This window comes from Onthophagus taurus, chromosome 1, assembly GCF_036711975.1.
Source record: "Onthophagus taurus isolate NC chromosome 1, IU_Otau_3.0, whole genome shotgun sequence".
Taxonomy (NCBI): domain Eukaryota; kingdom Metazoa; phylum Arthropoda; class Insecta; order Coleoptera; family Scarabaeidae; genus Onthophagus; species Onthophagus taurus.
In genome coordinates this window covers 40,310,876-40,331,358 of record NC_091966.1, presented here as the reverse complement: position 1 = coordinate 40,331,358, position 20,483 = coordinate 40,310,876, and the positions used below count along the sequence as shown (strand labels likewise).

Below are 20,483 nucleotides of genomic sequence, written 5' to 3'. Positions count from 1 at the left end.
TTTCAATTAAATAAAAAATAATAATAAAACTTAATTAAAACAATATTTTTAAATATTTTCATAATTAGCAAAATCGTTAAATTGGTTGCCTATCTTCAAGTAATCTTAACCTCAATAAAAAAGATATAAACACTATATCTTTTAAAAATATAACAAAAATGTTTAACGGTTCCAATTTAACGATGAAATACAAAACGTTTTCGAAAACATTACAAATGATTAAGGCAAGTACTTTGAAATTCTCTTTCAATAAAAAAATCCGGTTATTTTTTTTTTTGAGGTTATATCACGTTTCTTAAACCAATTTAAAATAAATATTTTAATCCCAACAGAAACACGCAGCGGATAAGAAACCACCAATTTCACATCGTATACAACATCTTTTTAATACGATAAAATCTAAGGAAGTTCCCAAAAATTTAGAGGTAGAGGTTATGTTTTTGCATCCAAATTACGTAGTTTTAATTATTTAAAATTTTAGTTATCGAATCAATTAAATAAATACAGCAAATTTATACATAATTTACTTGACAAGAACACGGAAAACAAAACATCTTTAAATAATTCCACAGTAAATAAATTAAAATCGACCGCCGTGTTAGGAGCTGCTGGATTAACAATAGTAGATTCACCAATTTCTTCATTACCGGATGCTCCTAAACCTATCGATAACCTCCCTGAACCTCCCCCAATTCCTGATGGTTTAGCCGACTCCTTATTAACGCAAACCAACGCGCTTGGAGAACCCACCTTTGCCTCTTTAGGATTGGGTGGTAATACGCCGGTTGGATTGGTTCAAAATTGTTTTGAATATCTACATGTTACTTTGGGGGTACCATGGTGGGAAGCGATTGTGATAGGAACGATCATTATAAGATTCTTAATGTTTCCTTTAGTGATAATCGCTCAAAGAAACGCGGCGAAAATGAATAATTATATGCCACAAATGCAAGTTTTACAATTAAAAATGACGGAAGCGCGACAAATGGGTAATCATTTAGAAATGGCGCGATATTCGCAGGAATTGATGAATTTTATGAAAGAAAAAAATTTTAATCCTTTCAAAAATATGTTGGTTCCTTTGGCTCAAATGCCCGTTTTTGTTTCGTTTTTTATGGGGCTTAGACAAATGGCTAATGTCCCGGTTGATAGTATGAGGACTGGGGGTTTATTTTGGTTTAGTGATTTAACAATTCCTGATCAATTTATGGCGTTACCTATTATTACAAGTTTAACACTTTGGGCAACAATCGAAGTAAGTAAATAAATCTTTTTTAACTCAAATTTATTTTGATTTCTTTTTTAGCTTGGAACTGATTCTGCAAAATTATCAGCACAAAACCTCCAAACGATGAAATACGTTCTTAGAGCTTTACCACTCATTATTTTACCATTCACAGTCAATTTTCCAGGAGCTATTTTATGTTATTGGGTTGCCAGTAATTTTATTTCTTTGGGACAAGTTGGATTTTTAAGAATACCAAGAGTGAGAGAATACTTTAAAATTGATCCAATGATTAAACACAATCCAGCTAATTTACCTGTTAAGCCAAAAGGATTTGTTGAAGGAGTTAAAGATTGTTAGTCAAAATTAGTTAAATTACGTTTGTTTTAATTTTATTTTTTCAGCTTGGACAAATATTAAAATCAGTAAAGAAATTGAAGAAAGGGCACGAGTCGATGAATTACAATTTCAAAGGGCAGGAAAAGGTCCTTTGGTAAAAACATTTAAATATGATCCAACCAAACAAGCTCATGCAAGTCGAAATGCAATTAGTGCAAAAAAAAGAGATTAGTTAATTTTCATTCTTTTTTTGTTAATAATTAATTATTAGTGATAATAAAATGTCTTTATTTAAAGAAACATTTTAAATTATTATTTATTTGGGGTACATTATACAATATATAGTTCTGATTAGCACCATTGGGTGGCGACACCATTACAACGGCGAATTTGAATCTTATTCGATATTTAAATTTAATATAATTTTGTTGTATATTACTTAATGATGTATATATGACAATAAATATATTATTGATAATAAATAAATATATAATCCTTGTTTATAGATATAGAAATATCCATCAAATTCTAAAAACCCCTAGTGACATCTAGTGATTAAGAATAGCAGTAACAAATCAATTTAGTGATGCTTCGCGATATAAAAGATCTTCACAGTTTTTTATGTCTACATATAGTATATATATACATCGAGTAGATAGTATACATCGAATACATACACGAGCACATTGGTGTTCATCTCATTTATTGATATAGTTGCTTTTATGCAACCAAACGTACATTTCTTTGACATTAAATTTTTGAGATTTTTTTTATTTATACACAACCTATTGTAAATTTTTATTTATCTATTTTTGTAAATTAAAGCTCTGATACCAGTGATTATTAATTGTTTTAGAGTCAGTTAATAATTAATAAAAAGAAATATTAATTATTTTTGTAAAAAAAAAGGTTAGGCAACCAAACAAACATCTATTTAAAAAGATCAAAGGTATTACGGAAATAATAATTCAAAAGGGTGCTGTGATAAATAACATTCGAACATTGGATGCGATGTCAACAGCAATCCCTAATTTCAAGTTTTTTTGATCGTTTTACAGACGCAGAAAAGTATGCCCGTTAAAATTGTGAGTGAATACCAATAGAAAAGGAAATTACTCGTGAACCAATAAATAATAATAAACTGGGTCTAAATCTGAAATAATATGGCAACCAGTTTGTTGTGTAGGCGCGTGATTAGGCCTAACTACAGAGGACTGATTACCAGAGTCCAGGGCCTTTCCAGCCATTGTCACGGACCTCCAGTCGACGGAGATCCATGTAAAGAGAAGAACAAAAAATCACTTGTAATCGGCATCTACACCGACCCAGATGTGATCGACGATTCTGGCAAATTTACTCCAACCGCAGAACGTTACAATAGATTAGTTTGCAATCGACTTATAGAGTTGCTGAGGGTAAAAAATCATTTAATTCAATCAAATTAAATTTAATCATTAACATTAAAGGTATCTGGTCCTCCTCCGAAACTTGGAGAAGAAAGAATCTTTTATAACCTCGACCAGGAGTTTGCTTCGGTATGCCTCGTCGGATTAGGTAGGGAATGTCAAGGATATGACGTTTTCGAACAGATGGATGAAGGTAAAGAAGCTATTAGAATTGCAGCGGCAGTTGGTAGCAGAAACATACAAAAACTAAAAGCTGAAAAATGCTACGTTGAAAGTTTCGGGCATGCTGAATCAGCGGCTGAAGGTGCAGCTTTGGGAGTTTGGCTATATCAAGAAAAGAAAGATCGTAGACATCAAAAACACATTCCGCAACTAGAATTATACGACGATTGCGATTGGACCGGTTGGCAAATTGGTTTGCAAAAAGCTGCCGCACAAAATCTATCGAGACAACTAATGGATACTTCTGCCAACTTAATGACTCCGACATCGTTTGCGCAAAACGCTGTTGAAGTGCTATGTAAATCGGGAGTTAACGTCGAGGTTAAAGTTAAAGGATGGGCTGAAACCCAACGAATGCACGCGTTTTTGGCGGCCGCGCAAGGATCTTGCGAACCGCCGATCTTTTTGGAATTGAGTTATTATGGAGTATCGCGTGATGAACGTCCGGTTGTTTTAATTGGAAAAGGTATCACCTATAACAGCGGCGGATTATGTTTTAAAAAATGTTTTGATCAAAAAAAGATGAGAGGTGATATGTCTGGTGCAGCTTGTGTAGTTGCCGCGTGCAGAGCCGTTGCCGGTTTGCAACTACCATTAAATATTCGAGGATTAATTCCACTTTGTGAAAACATGCCGGGTTGCGCAGCCATGAGATGTGGTGATATAGTAAAAGCAATGAACGGAAAAAGCATTGAAATCCAAACAACTGATTGCGCTGGAAGGTTAGCTTTAGCTGATGCTTTGGTTTACGCTCAAAACTTTTGGCCAAGATTTATTGTGGATATTGGTACGATGACTTATGATATGAGAACTGCGTTGGGTTGCGCTGCGAGTGGTGTCTATAGTAATTCAGAAGCTCTTTGGGAGTATATGTTAGCTGCATCGATGCATACTGGTGATAGAGTTTGGAGATTTCCGTTATGGGAACATTTCACCAAGCTAATAGTTGACCATGAAAACTGTGACGTTCAAACAATTGGAAGAGGTAATTGCGAACGTTGCCAAGGCAGCTTATCATGCAAAGTGGCTGCATTTTTGCACGAGTTTGTTCCGTGCGGAGATTGGCTTCACTTGGATACGTTTGGTGTTATGAAAGCTAACGGTTACGATGAGCCGTATTTGAGGAAAGGCATGTCTGGAAGACCGACGAGAACCTTGGTCGAATTTTTATCGCAACTCGTTTGCCACAGGGAGTAAAGAAAACATTTTCTAATATGTTGATCAATTTCCTCTTCGATTTCTCTCTTCTCTTTCTTGCCAAAATGAAATCTTTCGTTTTTTTTTTTGATTGAAGTAAAGAATTATTTTTTTACATTCTTTAAGAGGTTGTTACATCTTACTCCACTAATTTTATATACAATGTTCTCTTTTTAAGTTATACAATTTTGTATTTGTATTTTTTTTATCAGCTATAAATATATATGTATACTTTCAATAAACAACCTTTTATATGTATAACTGGCCCCTTAATGCTGCCAGTCGAAACACATGGCTACTAATTTGTCAATGTGAATATTTTTCTGTATAGATTTTTATTGTAATTGTATTATTAAAAAAATATAAATATGAAAAGCTAGGTTAGTTACATAGTTAAAACACTAACTGTTTGTCCTAATTGCAATGATTTAGATTATGAAAAGAAATAAAACAAACTAAAAATTTTGAGGTTAGACGCGCGGCATAACCTTAAAATTTCTAGTTTTAGTTTTATTTTTACCATTTAAATAATATTTATTAACGTTCTTTACGCGGTAAGTAAATAAGGCTTGTATAATTAAATTAGTAGTAAATAATTTAAAATATTTAGAAATTAAAATAAATCGTTAAATTAATTTTTAGTCAAATTTAGGTTGGTACAAAGTTAAAAATGACTTATAAAGATTGAGGTTATGTCAAAATTCGAAATACGCGGAATAACCAGCACTGTTTTAGTTTTACATCTATCATTATTACTTTTATCTATTAACGTTCTTTACCGTTCAAGGAAATAAGGTTCGTACATATAATTACATTAGTAGTAAATAATTTAAAATACTTAGAAATTAATTAAAATAATCACTTAAATTAATTTTTAGTCAAATTGAGGTTGGTACAAAGTTAAGAATGACTTATAAAGATTGGGGTTATTAACATTATTACTTATTTTAATTAACGTTCTTTAACGGGCAAGTAGATAAATTTGCATAATTAAATTAGTAGTTAATAATTAACTATATAGAAATTTAAATAATTATTCAATTTAATTTTTAGTCAAATTTATGTTGGTACAAATTCAAAAATGACTTTTATACTGATTGAGGTTACGTCAAAATTTTGTATTCATTTTCAATTAACTCATTATGTTTCATTTTACTAAAACTAAATTAAATTTAGTTAATTTAATTAAAACAAAACGCATAAGTCACAATAATCATTTAAAGGTTTCTATTTTACTTACCTTATTTGGACATATGTAAAAAAATACACAAATTTTTAGTTTTAGTTTTATTTCCATCTTAACTGGACTATAATTGTGCTTATTGTAGTCATTTTTTTATTCAAGCAGGATATAACACAAAATTTAACAATTTAATTATTCAAATGTATTGACAAGTTACTTGTTTTGTGGTTCTAATGTTAACCACTAGATGTCATTGTCATTATGTACTTAAAAAAAATCGAAATTACATATTTATTTATTATCAATAACATATTTTTTGTCATATATAAGTAATATATATCAAAATTATATTAAATTAATCCAATTTAAATACTGCAGAAAATCCGAAGCGAATATTAAGCAATGTTGTCGCCATCTATTAGTACTAATATATTTTAACCAAATTTAATGCTTTCCAAAATATAATTTTTGGAATTTTGATGTAAAAAACATCAAAAACGCCATATAAATTCATAATTAAACATTTAAAGATAATTATTAACTAAAATAATCGTGCATAAAATGCAACATAGATTTGGCAACACTGTCATAATAAACGACATTTCAAGTTGTCAAATTTCAAAGTTAACCTACAATATTTTCTAACAATCTCTTTTTATTAAACGTACGATATCTTTAAATATCTAATTAGTGTTGGTATTTTTAGCAAATTTGATTAAAACTTGGAGGTGCGTTGTAGTTTATTGATTTATGGTAAAAGTTTCTTGATGGAATTTAAGGTTATAATTTATAGCAGAGTTTCTTAAAGTGGATTTGGTTTCATTAAAATTAAATGCGTTAATATTAAACTTCTTAATTGTAATTACTTTTTTTGCTAAATTCAGAGATAATTTGAGATTTTGATCAATCCTTTGGGTAAGTTACATTTCATTTTTTTTTTTAATAACAAATAAATCATTAATAAAAGAACAAGTATTTTTGTTGTACCCTTTTTACAATTTTGTATTTATTAACTACAAACATATATATATACAACAAACAACATTTTTATTTATATGTATATCTCAATTAAAAACTATAAATTGATTTTTGACACTAATCGTGGTCAACTTAATGCAGTCTATCAGTAGAGTTCTCGCAGTTATCTGATCTTAACTCGCATGGCACAACAACATGGTCACAATCACCAAATTGTTTCAAAAGGAGATTCTTCATTACTTAATTTGTTTAGGAACTTCAACATAATATAACTACTCAAAACTTACTGATAGACCATGTCTAAGATGATAATTATCCTTATTAATTTTCAATTCCAATTAAGTTAACCTTAAATTTTTTTATTAATCCTTTAAATTTTACACTAAAATTGATCACTTCATCAAATTTTTTATTCTATTAAATTTAATAATTGAATACACTAGAAGAACCTTTAAATGTAACCTCTCTATTAAATTTTTACTTCGAGTCACCTCACAAAGCTGTATTTTGACTTAAATTTTGACCCTTTTCTTTCTCGCTAGTCTGTCGACTAACGGTTAGCTATAGTTATGTTTGCGAGTGCCCCAAAGAAGCACTAGTGGTCGATTCTTTAACGATATGAGTCGTTTTTGATTTAGAATTAATCGAGTGATAAATTGGGTATTCGCAGCAAAGAAGAAATTTGAGGAATTGAGGTACTTCGACGTATATTGAGGGTGGGATTGGAATTAACGGGGATGTTGAAGCTTTGTAATAACGATATTCGGAGTTGCTACAAAAAAAATTTGTTATGAATTATTTTTTTTTAATTATTTTAACTTACTCTCCAAATTTTTCGTCGGAGGATCGTTCTAAAAGTGGCATTCCCGATAAAAATAAGATGATTAATGTTGTGAAAATCGGCGACATAATCGCCACCCATTCTATTCCTTCTAAAACGTTTACCGAGATTATAAATATTCCCCACCATATAATTATTTCTCCAAAGTAATTTGGATGCCTCGATAATTTCCATAAACCTATTATAATAAATAAAAATAATAAAGAAATAAATTTTATTGATAAATTAAAATAATTACCATCATTACACCATTTTCCTTGATTAACGGGGTCTTGTCGGAAAGAAAATTTTTGCGCATCGGCGTAAGTTTCGGCTAAAAGTCCAGAAACGAAAAGACAAGTTCCGGTGGAGTCTAAAGTTGTCATCGTTTTCGGTGCTGGAGGGATTGAGTGTCTCGGAGAATTAATTATTATTACTGGTAAGCTAACTACGTAAACCCAAACAGCCTATTTTTTTTTAAGGAAAGAATTAAAACGATGAGATTGAATTAATTGATTAATTACCTGAAAAGTCCAAAATATAGCAAATCTAATAATATTACTTTTCTTATCATCAAATTGCTTGTCTCTACCAATTTTTAATATCCTATAAAGCAAATAGCCAGATAATCTTGCGCCCCACAAGCAAATAAAAACCGTCACCATTAATTGACGATTATCATAAGATTTCTACAACAATGTTAAAATACAACTTTTCTTCTCATTTATAAAGCTTTATAAAAGAATTTGGGGTAATAAAACACTTTGACGCAAAAATTGAGGTTATGTTTGTGTTATGTCCAGTTACATGTCCCAAAACGTCAAATAAAACAGAAATCTTTAAATAATTATTGTGATTTATTTCGATTTATTTATTTTTTTAAATTAAATTAACTTAATTTAATTTTTTTGTTAAATTGAAACGAGATAAATGTATTAATTCATAATTAACAAAAAATAAAAAAAATTGACATAACCTCAATCTTAATAAAAGTCATTTATAACATGGTACCAACATAAATTTAAGCAAAAATTAATTTTTAAATACCTTAAATTAAATAATAATTTAATAATACAAACCTTATCCCCTTGCCCGGTAAAGAACGTTAATAAAGCCAAAATAATGAAATTAATTCCACCTGCGAAATCGGTGACTTTATCCATTTGAAACGTAGCAGCGATGGTAAAAAATATTAATTGCATTATCACGGTTACGATCGCGCTGATCGCAAAATGATCTTCATCCAAAATTTTTACAACCATCTCTTTAAATAACAAGAAATAAACGTTTCAAACACACAACAAATGCACCAGGTTAATTAAACTTATTTGAGAGGGTTTAAAGGGGTGAAATAGTGAAGAGAAAATGGGGTTGTGAGGGTTAACATTGAAGGAAGGGCGTTCGGATCAAGGTTACACAGCATCCCGATCGATATAGCTACACTTCCACCGTTTAAGTTTAAAACCGAAATAGAAATGTTAACTTTAACCGTGTTATTACAATTTCTCACCTTTTTCTGCTTTTTTTATCGATTAAATAATTCGCGTTAACCTTTTTCGTGGTTATCGAAGATTGATATTGTACTGGGTCAAAAATACCGCATTGAATATTGATTTAGCGTTTATACACGTTTAATTATTTAACGTTTATGTCTTTGTTGTTAACTTACCTGCTTTAATTCGACGTTTTGGGGATATTTTGTGCTAAAAATTTTATGATAAAGATTAATATTAGGTTAAAGTTGACCACGTGGTCTAAACAGAATTAAAATTTACTAATTATTTACTTAATCGCTGCATATGTTCGTCGTTAGTCTATTTATAAAAGCAACGATTTGAAATTTCTATTTTTAAATTTATGAAGAAAACCAAATATGTTACCAACTTAATTTTTTCACGTCAGTTTGGTAGTGTTTTTGTCAATAATAAAAATATGTTTATATTAATAATATAAATTAAAATATATATTACACAATAAATTTTTATTATGTACAATTTGATATAATTAAGATAATCAATTTGAGATGGTTTTTTATTGCGTCTTTAAACATTCAACGAAAAGATGATTTAAAATTACTCCTTTTTTATATAATTTGTATCCAATTTCACTTTTTAATTATTAATCAATATAATCTTTAAAAAATTTAACATTATTAATTAATAAATTGATAATAAAGCAAATTAAAATTAAAATGATAAAAATTAAAAAGAGAAACTAAATCTGTGTTGGGATCAAAATAAAAATAGTCATAAGTCCTTGTTTTAATGTCAAAAGCTCAAAAGTCAAAATAAAAATTTCAAAATAAAACGTATTTATCGTGTTTTTAATCGAATAATAATTAAAAATCGTATTAATATTACGTCAAAAACACTATTTTCGTCATAAAAGATCAATTTTATTTAGTTGTTGATAAATTCTGTGATTTATAATTTAAATAACATAACCTTCAAAAAGGTATTTGAACAATGTATTTTTGTGCGTAATTTTAAAGACTTCTGTCGCAAAGAAACGACTTGTAATTAAAGGAACTGATTAAAAAGTACTCACAAGATGAGTGTGCGTATATTTACCGGTCGTTCATACACTAGAATTAGATCTTTTTGCAGAAATAGGTAAGTTAATTTTTTTGAGGTTATGTCTTAAAAAAATATTTCAAAATATAGTTCTAGTACCGCAAGTAAACCGTATAGAAAGCCGTTGTATAAGCGGGATGAAGCGAAAAAGTTACGTTTTTATATAGCGGATCGATATGTAACTTTATTAACCAAATATGAAACAATGTTGGAGAAACGATTTCCGAGTGCCATGAGAGTTTATAGACGATTCATGGACGGGATTAAAGACTTTTATTATGACACAAAAGAGTACTTGAGGATTGTGCGTTACTTAAACTTTAAGGATAAAGGTTTAAAAGATTTAAGTCGACAAGAAATCGAGTTGTACCAAAAAATTCCGAAAGATATGATCAAAATTGCGCCGTTTTTAATGGTTTCGATCTTACCTTTTGCTAATTACGTCGTTTTTCCTATTGCGTATTTATTTCCAAGGCAAGTGCTTTGCTCGCATTTTTGGAACATCCAACAACGGAATGAATTTGGAATTATGGAAATCCACAAAAGATTATTACACAATCGACCAGTATTTAGACATTTACAAGCGGCTGTGCCTTGCTTGGAAAATCACGAATTAAAGGATAAATGGAAGGGTATTTTAGCATCATTAGGAAGTGGTTCGCATCCGAATCCAACTGAAATTTTAGCTTGTAAAAATTTGTTTATGGAAAAACCGTTTCATATATTTTATTTAAATAGAAGTCATGTTGTAAGTTATAAAAATTATTTGTTATTTTAATATAAATGATTTTTTTTTTGTTTTTTTTTAGAAACATTTACTTCAAATGCATAATATGCATCGAATGTGGTTTAGGAAATCGAGGCTCTCTGAAAGGGCGATAATTTTACAAGCTTTGGATCGAGCGATAGTGAGAGAGGGGGGTGTTATGAAATTATCAACGGATGCTTTAAGATATTCTTGTGTGTTGAGAGGTTTAAATCCCATGAATTTAAGCAATCAAGAAATGCAAACATGGTTATCAAATTGGATATGGATTTCGAATCATGTTGATAAAAATTCATTGTCTTTATTGTTGCATTGCCCCATTTTATTGGGTTATAATCATCCAAATAATTGGAGACTTATTTACGCAAAGAAATGACAATTAACTTCGGAAACCTTGTATTATTTATAAGGTTAAGTTTTTTTAATTATTATTTAATTCTTATATATTTATGGAAAGTTCCTTGTTGAGTTCATTTCACCTTGTTGATTATATTAAAAATAATAAACATATTTCAAAAACTATTTTTTATATTATTTAGTAGTTATACATTGATTAATAACTCTTAATAAGTGGCTATTTTCTAACGCCGCGGCAACACGTTCTTTATCAGCAAGTTGTTTATTAACTGAATGCTCCGAAGCGTGAGTACCCGGATTTATTTTCACAGCAAACTTAAACCTAGATGGTAAACATCTCAGTAATTTAACTCTTATTGATAATCCAATCAATGTAGCCATACTACAATGAGGAATCGTTGGAGTATACAAAATATTTACTGAATTATTCTTATCATCAACCTCAATTAAATCTTCTTCTAAAACGTGGAGTTGTTCTAAAGTTAATGGATGTTCCGGGTCATTTATACTTCTTATTATGTCTAAAAAACAATTTTAAGCAAAAAAAAATAGATTTTTTCAAAAACTAACCAAAAATTTCTCTTGAATCAAATTCATCGGTGATATCATCATTTTCCTCTTCATTCGTGATTTTTCTTTCTCCCACTTTATCGTAGACATTCGGGTTAAGATTTTCTAATTCCATTCAGTATGTATTGATTAAATTTGTTAAGAAATTGGTTTTATTTCGTACAAATTATTGCGTTTTGAGCTGTCAAAAAGTAACGTTTAGGTATCTAATTTCACACTGATATCGGTGATAATTATTTAATCAATTAAAACTTTATTTTTTAATTTAACATTAATATTCCTAATTTAGTAATAAAAATAATAAGTTTAATAGTAATAGTTTAAATTAAAACGTTTATTTTTAGGTGCTTTTCAAAGATAACTAATTGTTTGCGAGAAATTAAAAACTCTACCAAATGATGGCGCAATTTATTTAAAATTTATCAATAATTTTTTACATTTAACTTTTTAATTAATAGAATTTTATTTTAATTTTATATTTATTTATTGATAAGTTTTTCGATTAAATAAAACAATTAAAATTAAAAAATCCAATATTTAATTCAATTAAGATATATATAAACGTTTTTGACATGTCAAAAATAACACTGCTACCTTTTTTGATGTTTAAAAGGTATCTAATTTCACACTGATATCGGCGATAATTATTAAATTAATTAAAACCTTTATTTATAGATGTTTTTCAAAGATAACTAATTAAGGTTTGCGAGAAATTAAAAACTCCCCCAAAAGATGGCGCAATTCATTTAAAATTTATCAATAATTTTTTGCATTTAACTTTTTAATTAATAGATTATTAATAGAGAATTTTATTTTAATTTTATATCTATTTATTGATAAATTTTTCGATTAAATAAAATAAATTATTTATATTTATAATAAAAAAATCGAATATTTAATTGAATTTAAAGATATAAACATTTTTGACATCTGTCAAAATTGACACTCACCTTTTTTGATTTTAAGGTTAATCGTAAACTTTTAACCTTATTTTTGTTGATTTTAATTTTAATTAAGTGAAAGTGCTAGAATGGGAAAAAACCCAATCGATTGGATTTCACAAAGTTCTACTTATACATATTTATATCGTTATACGCGGTCGCAAAATACGTAGTTGTTGATGGCAAAGTTTCAAAGACGACTTGTATCGTTATAGCGCACACGAGCAGACGTGAAAACGTCGACCGACGTGAAAAGAAACTTCGGGTTGCCGCCTGCTGTATCATGTCTCGACCTGGGTCGACTTGAAAGAGATCGTGTGTTGTGTTGGCCGTGTTGGCGCCGAGTCGCGTCGTCTCGAGTGCAGTAGCCTGAGGAGGGTGGCTCGTCACGGATGGCCTCAAATCTATATATTTTCAGTCTCCCTAACAGCGCAGACAAATATTTTTCTACTTATTGCTATTATTACACTACGAGAAATACAAAAATGTGATGTGATTTTTAATTCTTTATTGTTTTTTTATTTAAATTCGTGTTTATATCAATCTCAAGATGTTGGATTAACAAAACTAAATGTAAGTGAATTTTATTCTTATTCATTTTAGAGAAAACGTGGGGCAAATAAAGAAATTATAATTAGAATCAGGTATATAATTTCATATATGCAAATAAGCACTGATAAGACTGTTAAGCTTTTAATAAAGCTTATGTTTATTACACAATTTCATCATTTACTTAAAATAATCCCCCTAGTAACTTAATTTTTTATTATCAGATACATAGAGAATATGCAAAGTATGCGTTTCACATTGTTTAAATCGTTGCGGGTTTTTAAGGTCAATGTTTGGATCAAATTTCATTTCGTTTTCTTTTAAAATTATCTATTATACACGGTGAGCCATAAATGTATTTTAAACCAAACTTAATACGATTAAATTATATTAAAATGACATTTTAAACGTCATAATGACATTTAATTAAAATGACAGATCTAATTTGAAAGTGATTCTTTAAATGTCAAAATGACAATTAAAATTATATTTAAGTTTTTAAAGAAATTATTGATTTTTTATTTTTAAATCGGTTTCTATCACGTAAAAGAAGAGAGTGGACGTTTTATTTATTGAAATGAGAATTAAAAACGAACCTCTTTAATTACTCCACTTCGGCATATGAAATTGATTATTTCCGATCTAATCAATATTTTTCATGCATTATTTAAAGAGTTTGGTTGGATATTTATATTTTAAGAACTTGTTACTTGAATATGATAAATTAATAATTTCCGATCGGTTTCTTTTCCGATATGTTTTTTTTACATTGTTGGAGCCCTCAATAGTCACTCATAAAGAAAGAAAAATCGGCTATATCGGGATAAGAAGCTTTAAGGGAGAAATGAGCAAAGATATAAGGAAATACAACAGACAATCCTCTCAAAAATCAAAAAATGAAACTACACAAGGAGAACTGGGAAGAATACATAATCAGGGAAGAAGTGGTTCATGCATTGAAGACATTAAAGAACAGAAAAACTTCGTGTCCAAACCATCTACCAGATTGATTGAAATTAAAAGGAACCTTACATCGACAGAATACAATTTCCACCAGCTATAAGGTCATATTTAGAAACAAGGATGATTGGACGAAGGGGAGCCTCAACTTAAAAGAGGAGCCCTTGCCCTGGTACACCGATGCTCCAAAGGCAGGTTGATCCGGAGTAGGCATGGGAATTAGTGGACCAAATAGCCGCATTAAATTGCCCCTCAGCTCGGACATAACCATTTTTCTAGCAGAAGTTGCTATAAACTTCTGCACCGCTTTGTACCTACAAAAGGGACAGAAAGGTGCATCTATAAATGTGTCAAGTCTAACATTTTAATGAATATCCTACTGAAGGTGATCCATAACAGAATATTAAGAAAATTGGATGCAGACATTGACAATACATAATTTGGGTTCTGAAAAGGCCTAGGAAGGAGAGAGGCATTGTTTGCACTCAACAATCTGTGACAGAGACTCTTAGATATGAATCAAGACTTTTAATGTGTGTTTTGTAGATTACAATAAAGTTTTTGATTAAACACCACCTACTCATAGAAACTTTGTTAAAGAAGATAGTTAATATCAGAGACATAACACAAATTTCATTCTCCAGGTATTTATGGTTTCTAGAAAATAAAATTAAACAAAATCTTAAAATAAACGATAAATTTCGATTTTAATAGAATATTTGAAATTAAAATACCAACCTTAAAGTAATAAACCGGTTTATAAAGTTGTCAACGTCGGAACGTCAACGTGGAGGTTAAAATGTCATTTTAAAGAAATAGTTTCGAACGTCAAAATTTAAAATCGGCTGATTTTTTCGATTAAATAGCACTTCCGGTTAAGCAATTTTATTGATTCATGTCTGAATGTTTATGATTATTTGAGAAAGTTTAAAACGGGGTATCAAAAAATAAAATATTTGCCAATTTTTATTTAGTTACTTTTTATTTATTTTATTTTTAGGTATTTTTATAGCTATTAATAGAATAAAATTAAAATTTTAAAATAAACGATAAATTTCCATTTTAATACAATATTTGAAATTAAAATACCAACCTTAAATTAATAAACCGGTTTATAAATGTCATTACCATGAAGTTGTCATCGTCAAATTGACTGTTTGGAGGTTAAAATGTCATTTTAAAGAAATAGTTTCGAACGTCAAAATTTAAAATCGGCTGATTTTTTCGATTAAATAGCACTTGCGGTTAAGCAATTTTATTGATTTATGTCTGAATGTTTATCATTATTTGAGTAAGTTTAAAACGGGGTATCAAAAAATAAATTTATTTGCCAATATTTATTTAGTTACTTTTTATTTATTTTATTTTTAGGTATTTTTATAGCTATTAATAGAATTAAATTAAAATCTTAAAATAAACGATAAATTTCGATTTTAATACAATATTTGAAATTAAAAACCTACCTTAAATGAATAAACCGGTTAATAATTCTTAAATGTCATTACCATGAAGTTGTCAACGTCAAATTGACTGTTTGGAGGTTAAAATGTCATTTTAAAGAAATAGTTTCGAACGTCAAAATTTAAAATCGGCTGATTTTTTCGATTAAATAGCACTTGCGGTTAAGCAATTTTATTGATTCATGTCTGAATGTTTATCATTATTTGAGTAAGTTTAAAACGGGGTATCAAAAAATAAATTTATTTGCCAATATTTATTTAGTTACTTTTTATTTATTTTATTTTTAGGTATTTTTATAGCTATTAATAGAATTAAATTAAAATCTTAAAATAAACGATAAATTTCGATTTTAATACAATATTTGAAATTAAAAACCTACCTTAAATGAATAAACCGGTTAATAATTCTTAAATGTCATTACCATGAAGTTGTCAACGTCAAATTGACTGTTTGGAGGTTAAAACGTCATTTTAAAGAAATAGTTTCGAACGTCAAAATTTAAAATCGGCTGAATTTTTCGATTAAATACCACTTCCGGTTAAGCAATTTTATTGATTCATGTCTGAATGTTTATAATTATTTGAGAAAGTTTAAAACGGGGTATCAAAATAGTTATTTATATTACAAGTGGGCTAGAAACATAATTGTTGCATAATATTGCTCTAGCCCAGGTGTAATATACAGCATTTTATCTACGACTGCTAAAAATTACTAAAAATCAATTTCTTTAAAAAAGTCTATTTGACATTTATAAAAATATTTTGAAATGATTGATGACAATTTTGAATTGTCAGTTTCAACAACATGTTTACTCATCTGGAATAAGTGTTTTGAATGTTAGAAATGTTTTGAAATTAAGTCTGTTCTCATTAGGTTAAAAATGCGTTACGTAATTAAACCAGTGCGGTAATGAACTTCATTACGTAACTCAAATCACCTCAAATGAGTGCGGTAATTATGACTTATCCAAGCAGTCGTAGATAATAGTTATTTATATTACAAGTGGGCTAGAAACATAAGTACAGTACGAGTGTGGAGAATTTGTGTAATCACACGAGTACTGTAATTATGCTCTAGCCCACGTGTGATATACAGCATTTTATCTACGACTGCTAAAAATTACTAAAAAATCAATTCTTTAGAAAAGTCTATTTGACATTTATAAAAATATTTTGAAATGATTGTTGACAATTTTGAATTGTCAGTTGCAACAACATGTTTACTCATCTGGAATAAGTGTTTTGAAATGTAGAAACATAACAAATAATGTTTATAATAAATAGTATTGTTTCTCTGTAAGTAGATAGCACTTTTTCTTTTGTGTCGTTGATCGTTTCAATAAATTAAGTCTGTTCTGATTAGGTTAAAAATGCGTTACGTAATGAAACCAGTGCGGTAATGAACTTCATTACGTAACTCAAATCACCTCAAATGAGTGCGGTAATGATGACTTATCCAAGCAGTCGTAGATAAAATAAATTATTTACCAATTTTTATTTAGTTACTTTTTATTTATTTTATTTTTATGTATTTTTATAGCTGTTAATAGAATTAAATTAAAATCTTAAAATAAATTTCGATCTTATTACGACATTTAAAATTTAAAACACCATCTTAAACCGGTTTATAACACCGAACGGTCATTCCTATGGAGTTGTCAACGTCAAATTGACAGATTGAACGTTAATTTGAAATAGTTTCGAACGTCAAAATATGTTGTAATAATTTTTATATATAAGTACGAAGGCTTTCACGGCCGGTGTTAATTAAACTAAAACTAGAACTAACAGTAGCACTTTCACTAGACCTAAAAACTTTCAGGTTAAGCCGGGCGTCTTTTGCAAAAGTGTTTGACGTTTCAGATGTCAAAGGAGGCAACATTTCTTCAAAAACATGTTCGAAGTGACGAAATCGGTAAAAATGTTGGCAATAAATACATATCGGGCGCGATAGATAACGTTATCAAATTTCATCGTGCTTGATGCTCTTCACGAATATTAATACCTTGCTCAGTGAAAAGTCATTCAGATCCTCTGGGGAGATAAACTGCGACTCAAAAATCAAGAATCAAGTGGCTAAAACATGCTCTCCTTGTCCTCCACACATAGTCGGCATTCAACATCGTCGCAAAAACTTTTGATTTATTGATACTTGTGGGAAAGCAATTTTATTGTAAATATAAACGTTGGTATATGTATTTACTTTATGCAATATTTGCAACGAATTTCCTTCTCTGTTGACATTATTCTTGTTAATACATAGCTCACAAAGATAAAACCGTGCTGTCAACTTAAAGAAAATTAAAACTAAAAAATAACTACAACAATAATATTTTAAGTTTATGATGTTATTTTAAATTATCATGTTTCACTTTTACAACGCAGTTAATTACACCATAATAATATTTACTGTGTAATTGATGCTTTAAGATAAAGTTTGAATTGTATAATTTAGTTTCTGTTTGTTTTGCAGGTATTCCTTGGATAATTTATTAAAGAAACGATGCTTGAACGATGGTACCGCTTAAAATTATGGTACACCTTAACCCTTTTCTTGGGATTTATCCTAACGTTCTCGTTATACACAACTTTATTAACCGACACATACATTTTGTTACAAATAGAGCCTTTATATAAACTAAATCCGAACAATTTCACGTACATTTATCCAACAGAAACATTAACGCTCAACGATTACACAAAATTAATTGATTTAAATAATTTTCATTTTACGATATTTAATAAAGTTTGCGATAACGAAACTGATACCTTATTGCTAATATTGGTTCATTCGTCGCCTAGAAATTTCGATAAGCGTCGCGTGATTCGTGATACGTGGGGGCAAGAAAGGAAGGAAATAAAATTACTTTTTGTTTTGGGATCAATTAACAATTCGACGTTGCAAAGGAAAATCCAAACCGAAAATGATATTAACAACGATTTGTTGCAAGGAAATTTCATGGACTCTTATAGAAACTTAACATACAAACATGTTATGGTTTTAAAATACCCTATTTATCATTGTCCCGAGGTAAAGTATATTTTAAAAACAGACGATGACGTTTTCGTCAATATTAACGCAACGATTTTGTTTATAAAAAGCGAATTTTCACCTCCGATAGGCGTTTCCAATTTATTGTTGTGTAAAGTTATCAAAAACGCCAAAGTTTTTCGTAGTTTTCGTTCGAAATGGCGCGTTTCTGTCAAGGAGTATTCAAGGAAACGTTATCCCACTTATTGTACGGGATTCGCTATTTTATATTCGAACGATGTTTTATTTCAATTGTATAAAAATGCCCAAGAAATGGAATATTTTTGGATTGACGATGTTCATATAACCGGCGACGCTGTGCTTGGTACAAATATTTCTCATACTGACGTTTCACCGTTAATTTTCGGTTCGAAACATATTACTCGATTCAATTTTAATCATTTTCTATACGGCAAACCGCAATCTAACATCGACGATATTTTAAAATTATGGAGATTAATTCAAAAGCACTCGAATGAAACCTAAAATTTTAAATTAATTAGCTTTGCACTTTGTGATGTAGTAAAGTTATTTTTCAACTAAACCGGTTTATTTAATTGCATTTATTCGTGGAATTCCTTATATTTTATCTCCAATTAACTTCATTACCAGTTTTCATATCATTTAAATCTAAAACTAAAATATATTTCTAAATTCGAATTTTCAGGTTATGTTTTGATAGATTCACATAACAACAAAGATTAACATAATCTAAAAGATACTTATGCTTACATGATTTAGATAAAAGCAGCGATTAAGTTTATAATATTAGCTTAAGAGATCACTCACGATTTTGGATAGATTATAGGGTACGAAATTTCACCTCAAAATAACTTTTAACGTTTATGTTGTCATTCTCAATTTTTCTCGTATCCATAGTAACGTATTAATATCCAACGTCAAAATTAAACCTAACCTAAAAATTAAAAATCCGTATTATTTAAAAAAAAAATTTCTAAACTGATCTGAATAATCTTTAATTCGAAACATCGCGTTCTAATAATAAAACTATATCAATATACTCAGCCATTTAACGATTAACATCAATAAACAATGAACCTTGCCAATTTGGAACGATTTCAAATACGCAGTTAAATAAGTGCATTTAAAGTTCGTTTCGAATCAATTAATCCTTATTTAAATCTGTTTCATCTCAAAGTGCAAACAATCTGTTTAATTTCCCAATTTAAAATGACAACTTTAATTTGGTGACATTTAAATGTCAAAGTGACATAAATTATAATTTATTTTTTTATACATCCCTTTTTTTTGTATGTATTTTAATGAAAATAAAGTTAACAAATGGAATAATGATTAGCTGTGCCTGTGATAGAAATAGTAAATAATCAAAAAAGAATTAAAAAATCAGCCCGACCCTTTAAAACGTTATATTTTAAAATAGGATGTAAAAACCACAACTTGATAATGTTTTCATCAAGATTAAACGTGAAATTATTTAATTTTCTTTTGATACTTAATTATTTTTTATTTTAAAGTGTTCGTTTAAAGGGTTCAATTGAATTTTAACACTTGTGCCAATCACAAAACATTAAAAAACTGATATTTCTATCAAAGATTGTTGCGCACGCGTTGTACTTACTCTAATTATTAACAATTTAACAATAAAAAGAAAAAAAATAACCTAGAAAAGTGCCTGTTTGTTAACGGTGAATATTAACCGATATATTAAAGGTGATTAATTTTATTATTTATTAACTATTGTAAGTTTATATAACGCTATAAAGAAATGTAAAGTACTCAAAGAAAATATTGTGTATATAGCCTTTTATAAAATTGCTAAATGGGTCCATATAAGATATTTTTAGTTTTCATTAATTGTTATAATCGCTGTAAAACTACAGAATTGACTGAATAAACACAAAATTTAAAAAGAACTTTTATTTTA

General features: G+C 28.9%; 6 protein-coding genes across 8 annotated transcripts; 4 read left to right on the top strand and 2 right to left on the bottom strand.

Moving 5' to 3' along the window:
• The first annotated feature begins 95 nt into the window (after positions 1-95).
• On the top strand, positions 96-1,864 carry LOC111428632 (OXA1L mitochondrial inner membrane protein). Its single transcript, XM_023064260.2, has 5 exons — positions 96-224; positions 333-425; positions 482-1,255; positions 1,307-1,580; positions 1,630-1,864. Exons 1-5 carry the CDS (start codon positions 159-161, stop codon positions 1,794-1,796), a joined length of 1,374 nt encoding a protein of 457 aa, XP_022920028.1. The 5' UTR covers positions 96-158; the 3' UTR covers positions 1,797-1,864.
• Positions 1,865-2,561: 697 nt separating this feature from the next.
• On the top strand, positions 2,562-4,474 carry LOC111428152 (cytosol aminopeptidase-like). Its single transcript, XM_023063566.2, has 2 exons — positions 2,562-2,979; positions 3,031-4,474. Exons 1-2 carry the CDS (start codon positions 2,728-2,730, stop codon positions 4,387-4,389), a joined length of 1,611 nt encoding a protein of 536 aa, XP_022919334.1. The 5' UTR covers positions 2,562-2,727; the 3' UTR covers positions 4,390-4,474.
• A 2,419-nt stretch (positions 4,475-6,893) lies between these two features.
• On the bottom strand, positions 6,894-9,128 carry LOC111428641 (uncharacterized). Of its 2 annotated transcripts, none has more exons than XM_023064276.2 (6): positions 9,040-9,128; positions 8,450-8,634; positions 7,895-8,059; positions 7,630-7,837; positions 7,374-7,569; positions 6,894-7,322 (listed from the first exon to the last, which is right to left on the bottom strand). In XM_023064276.2, the coding sequence occupies exons 2-6, from the start codon at positions 8,630-8,632 to the stop codon at positions 7,118-7,120; spliced, it is 957 nt and encodes a 318-aa protein (XP_022920044.1). In that variant the 5' UTR covers positions 8,633-8,634; positions 9,040-9,128; the 3' UTR covers positions 6,894-7,117. The 2 variants fall into 2 exon arrangements, with proteins under 2 accessions (XP_022920044.1, XP_022920045.1); XM_023064277.2 differs by lacking the exon at positions 9,040-9,128 and adding an exon at positions 8,881-8,898.
• Positions 9,129-9,652: 524 nt separating this feature from the next.
• Positions 9,653-11,231, top strand: LOC111428629 (LETM1 domain-containing protein 1). 2 transcript variants are annotated; one of them, XM_023064257.2, is made up of 3 exons: positions 9,653-9,982; positions 10,040-10,691; positions 10,753-11,231. In XM_023064257.2, the coding sequence occupies exons 1-3, from the start codon at positions 9,921-9,923 to the stop codon at positions 11,083-11,085; spliced, it is 1,047 nt and encodes a 348-aa protein (XP_022920025.1). In that variant the 5' UTR covers positions 9,653-9,920; the 3' UTR covers positions 11,086-11,231. The 2 variants fall into 2 exon arrangements, with proteins under 2 accessions (XP_022920025.1, XP_022920024.1); XM_023064256.2 differs by having other exon boundaries at positions 9,654-9,982; positions 10,034-10,691.
• On the bottom strand, positions 11,220-11,817 carry LOC111428630 (MIP18 family protein galla-2). Its single transcript, XM_023064258.2, has 2 exons — positions 11,637-11,817; positions 11,220-11,587 (listed from the first exon to the last, which is right to left on the bottom strand). The coding sequence occupies exons 1-2, from the start codon at positions 11,749-11,751 to the stop codon at positions 11,241-11,243; spliced, it is 462 nt and encodes a 153-aa protein (XP_022920026.2). The 5' UTR covers positions 11,752-11,817; the 3' UTR covers positions 11,220-11,240.
• Positions 11,818-18,049: 6,232 nt separating this feature from the next.
• On the top strand, positions 18,050-20,472 carry LOC111428417 (beta-1,3-galactosyltransferase 5-like). Its single transcript, XM_023063921.2, has one exon. It carries the CDS (start codon positions 18,050-18,052, stop codon positions 19,061-19,063), a length of 1,014 nt encoding a protein of 337 aa, XP_022919689.2. The 3' UTR covers positions 19,064-20,472.
• Positions 20,473-20,483: the final 11 nt, after the last annotated feature.

Bases quoted from the DNA above. Each gene is read 5' to 3' on its own strand.
- LOC111428417 (XM_023063921.2), top strand. From the start codon at position 18,050: ATGCTTGAACGATGGTACCGCTTAAAATTATGGTACACCTTAACCCTT.
- LOC111428629 (XM_023064256.2), top strand. From the start codon at position 9,921: ATGAGTGTGCGTATATTTACCGGTCGTTCATACACTAGAATTAGATCT. The intron at 9,983-10,033 runs GTAAGTTAATTT...TTCAAAATATAG, and splicing joins AGATCTTTTTGCAGAAATAG to TTCTAGTACCGCAAGTAAAC. The intron at 10,692-10,752 runs GTAAGTTATAAA...GTTTTTTTTTAG, and splicing joins ATTTAAATAGAAGTCATGTT to AAACATTTACTTCAAATGCA.
- LOC111428630 (XM_023064258.2), bottom strand. From the start codon at position 11,751: ATGGAATTAGAAAATCTTAACCCGAATGTCTACGATAAAGTGGGAGAA. The intron at 11,588-11,636 runs GTTAGTTTTTGA...ATTGTTTTTTAG, and splicing joins TGATTCAAGAGAAATTTTTG to ACATAATAAGAAGTATAAAT.
- LOC111428632 (XM_023064260.2), top strand. From the start codon at position 159: ATGTTTAACGGTTCCAATTTAACGATGAAATACAAAACGTTTTCGAAA. The intron at 225-332 runs GCAAGTACTTTG...TAATCCCAACAG, and splicing joins AAACATTACAAATGATTAAG to AAACACGCAGCGGATAAGAA. The intron at 1,581-1,629 runs GTTAGTCAAAAT...TTATTTTTTCAG, and splicing joins TGTTGAAGGAGTTAAAGATT to CTTGGACAAATATTAAAATC.
- LOC111428152 (XM_023063566.2), top strand. From the start codon at position 2,728: ATGGCAACCAGTTTGTTGTGTAGGCGCGTGATTAGGCCTAACTACAGA. The intron at 2,980-3,030 runs GTAAAAAATCAT...TTAACATTAAAG, and splicing joins GACTTATAGAGTTGCTGAGG to GTATCTGGTCCTCCTCCGAA.
- LOC111428641 (XM_023064276.2), bottom strand. From the start codon at position 8,632: ATGGTTGTAAAAATTTTGGATGAAGATCATTTTGCGATCAGCGCGATC. The intron at 8,060-8,449 runs GTTTGTATTATT...ACATTGTTGTAG, and splicing joins TTACCGGGCAAGGGGATAAG to AAATCTTATGATAATCGTCA. The intron at 7,323-7,373 runs GTAAGTTAAAAT...TTTTTTTTGTAG, and splicing joins TCCGACGAAAAATTTGGAGA to CAACTCCGAATATCGTTATT.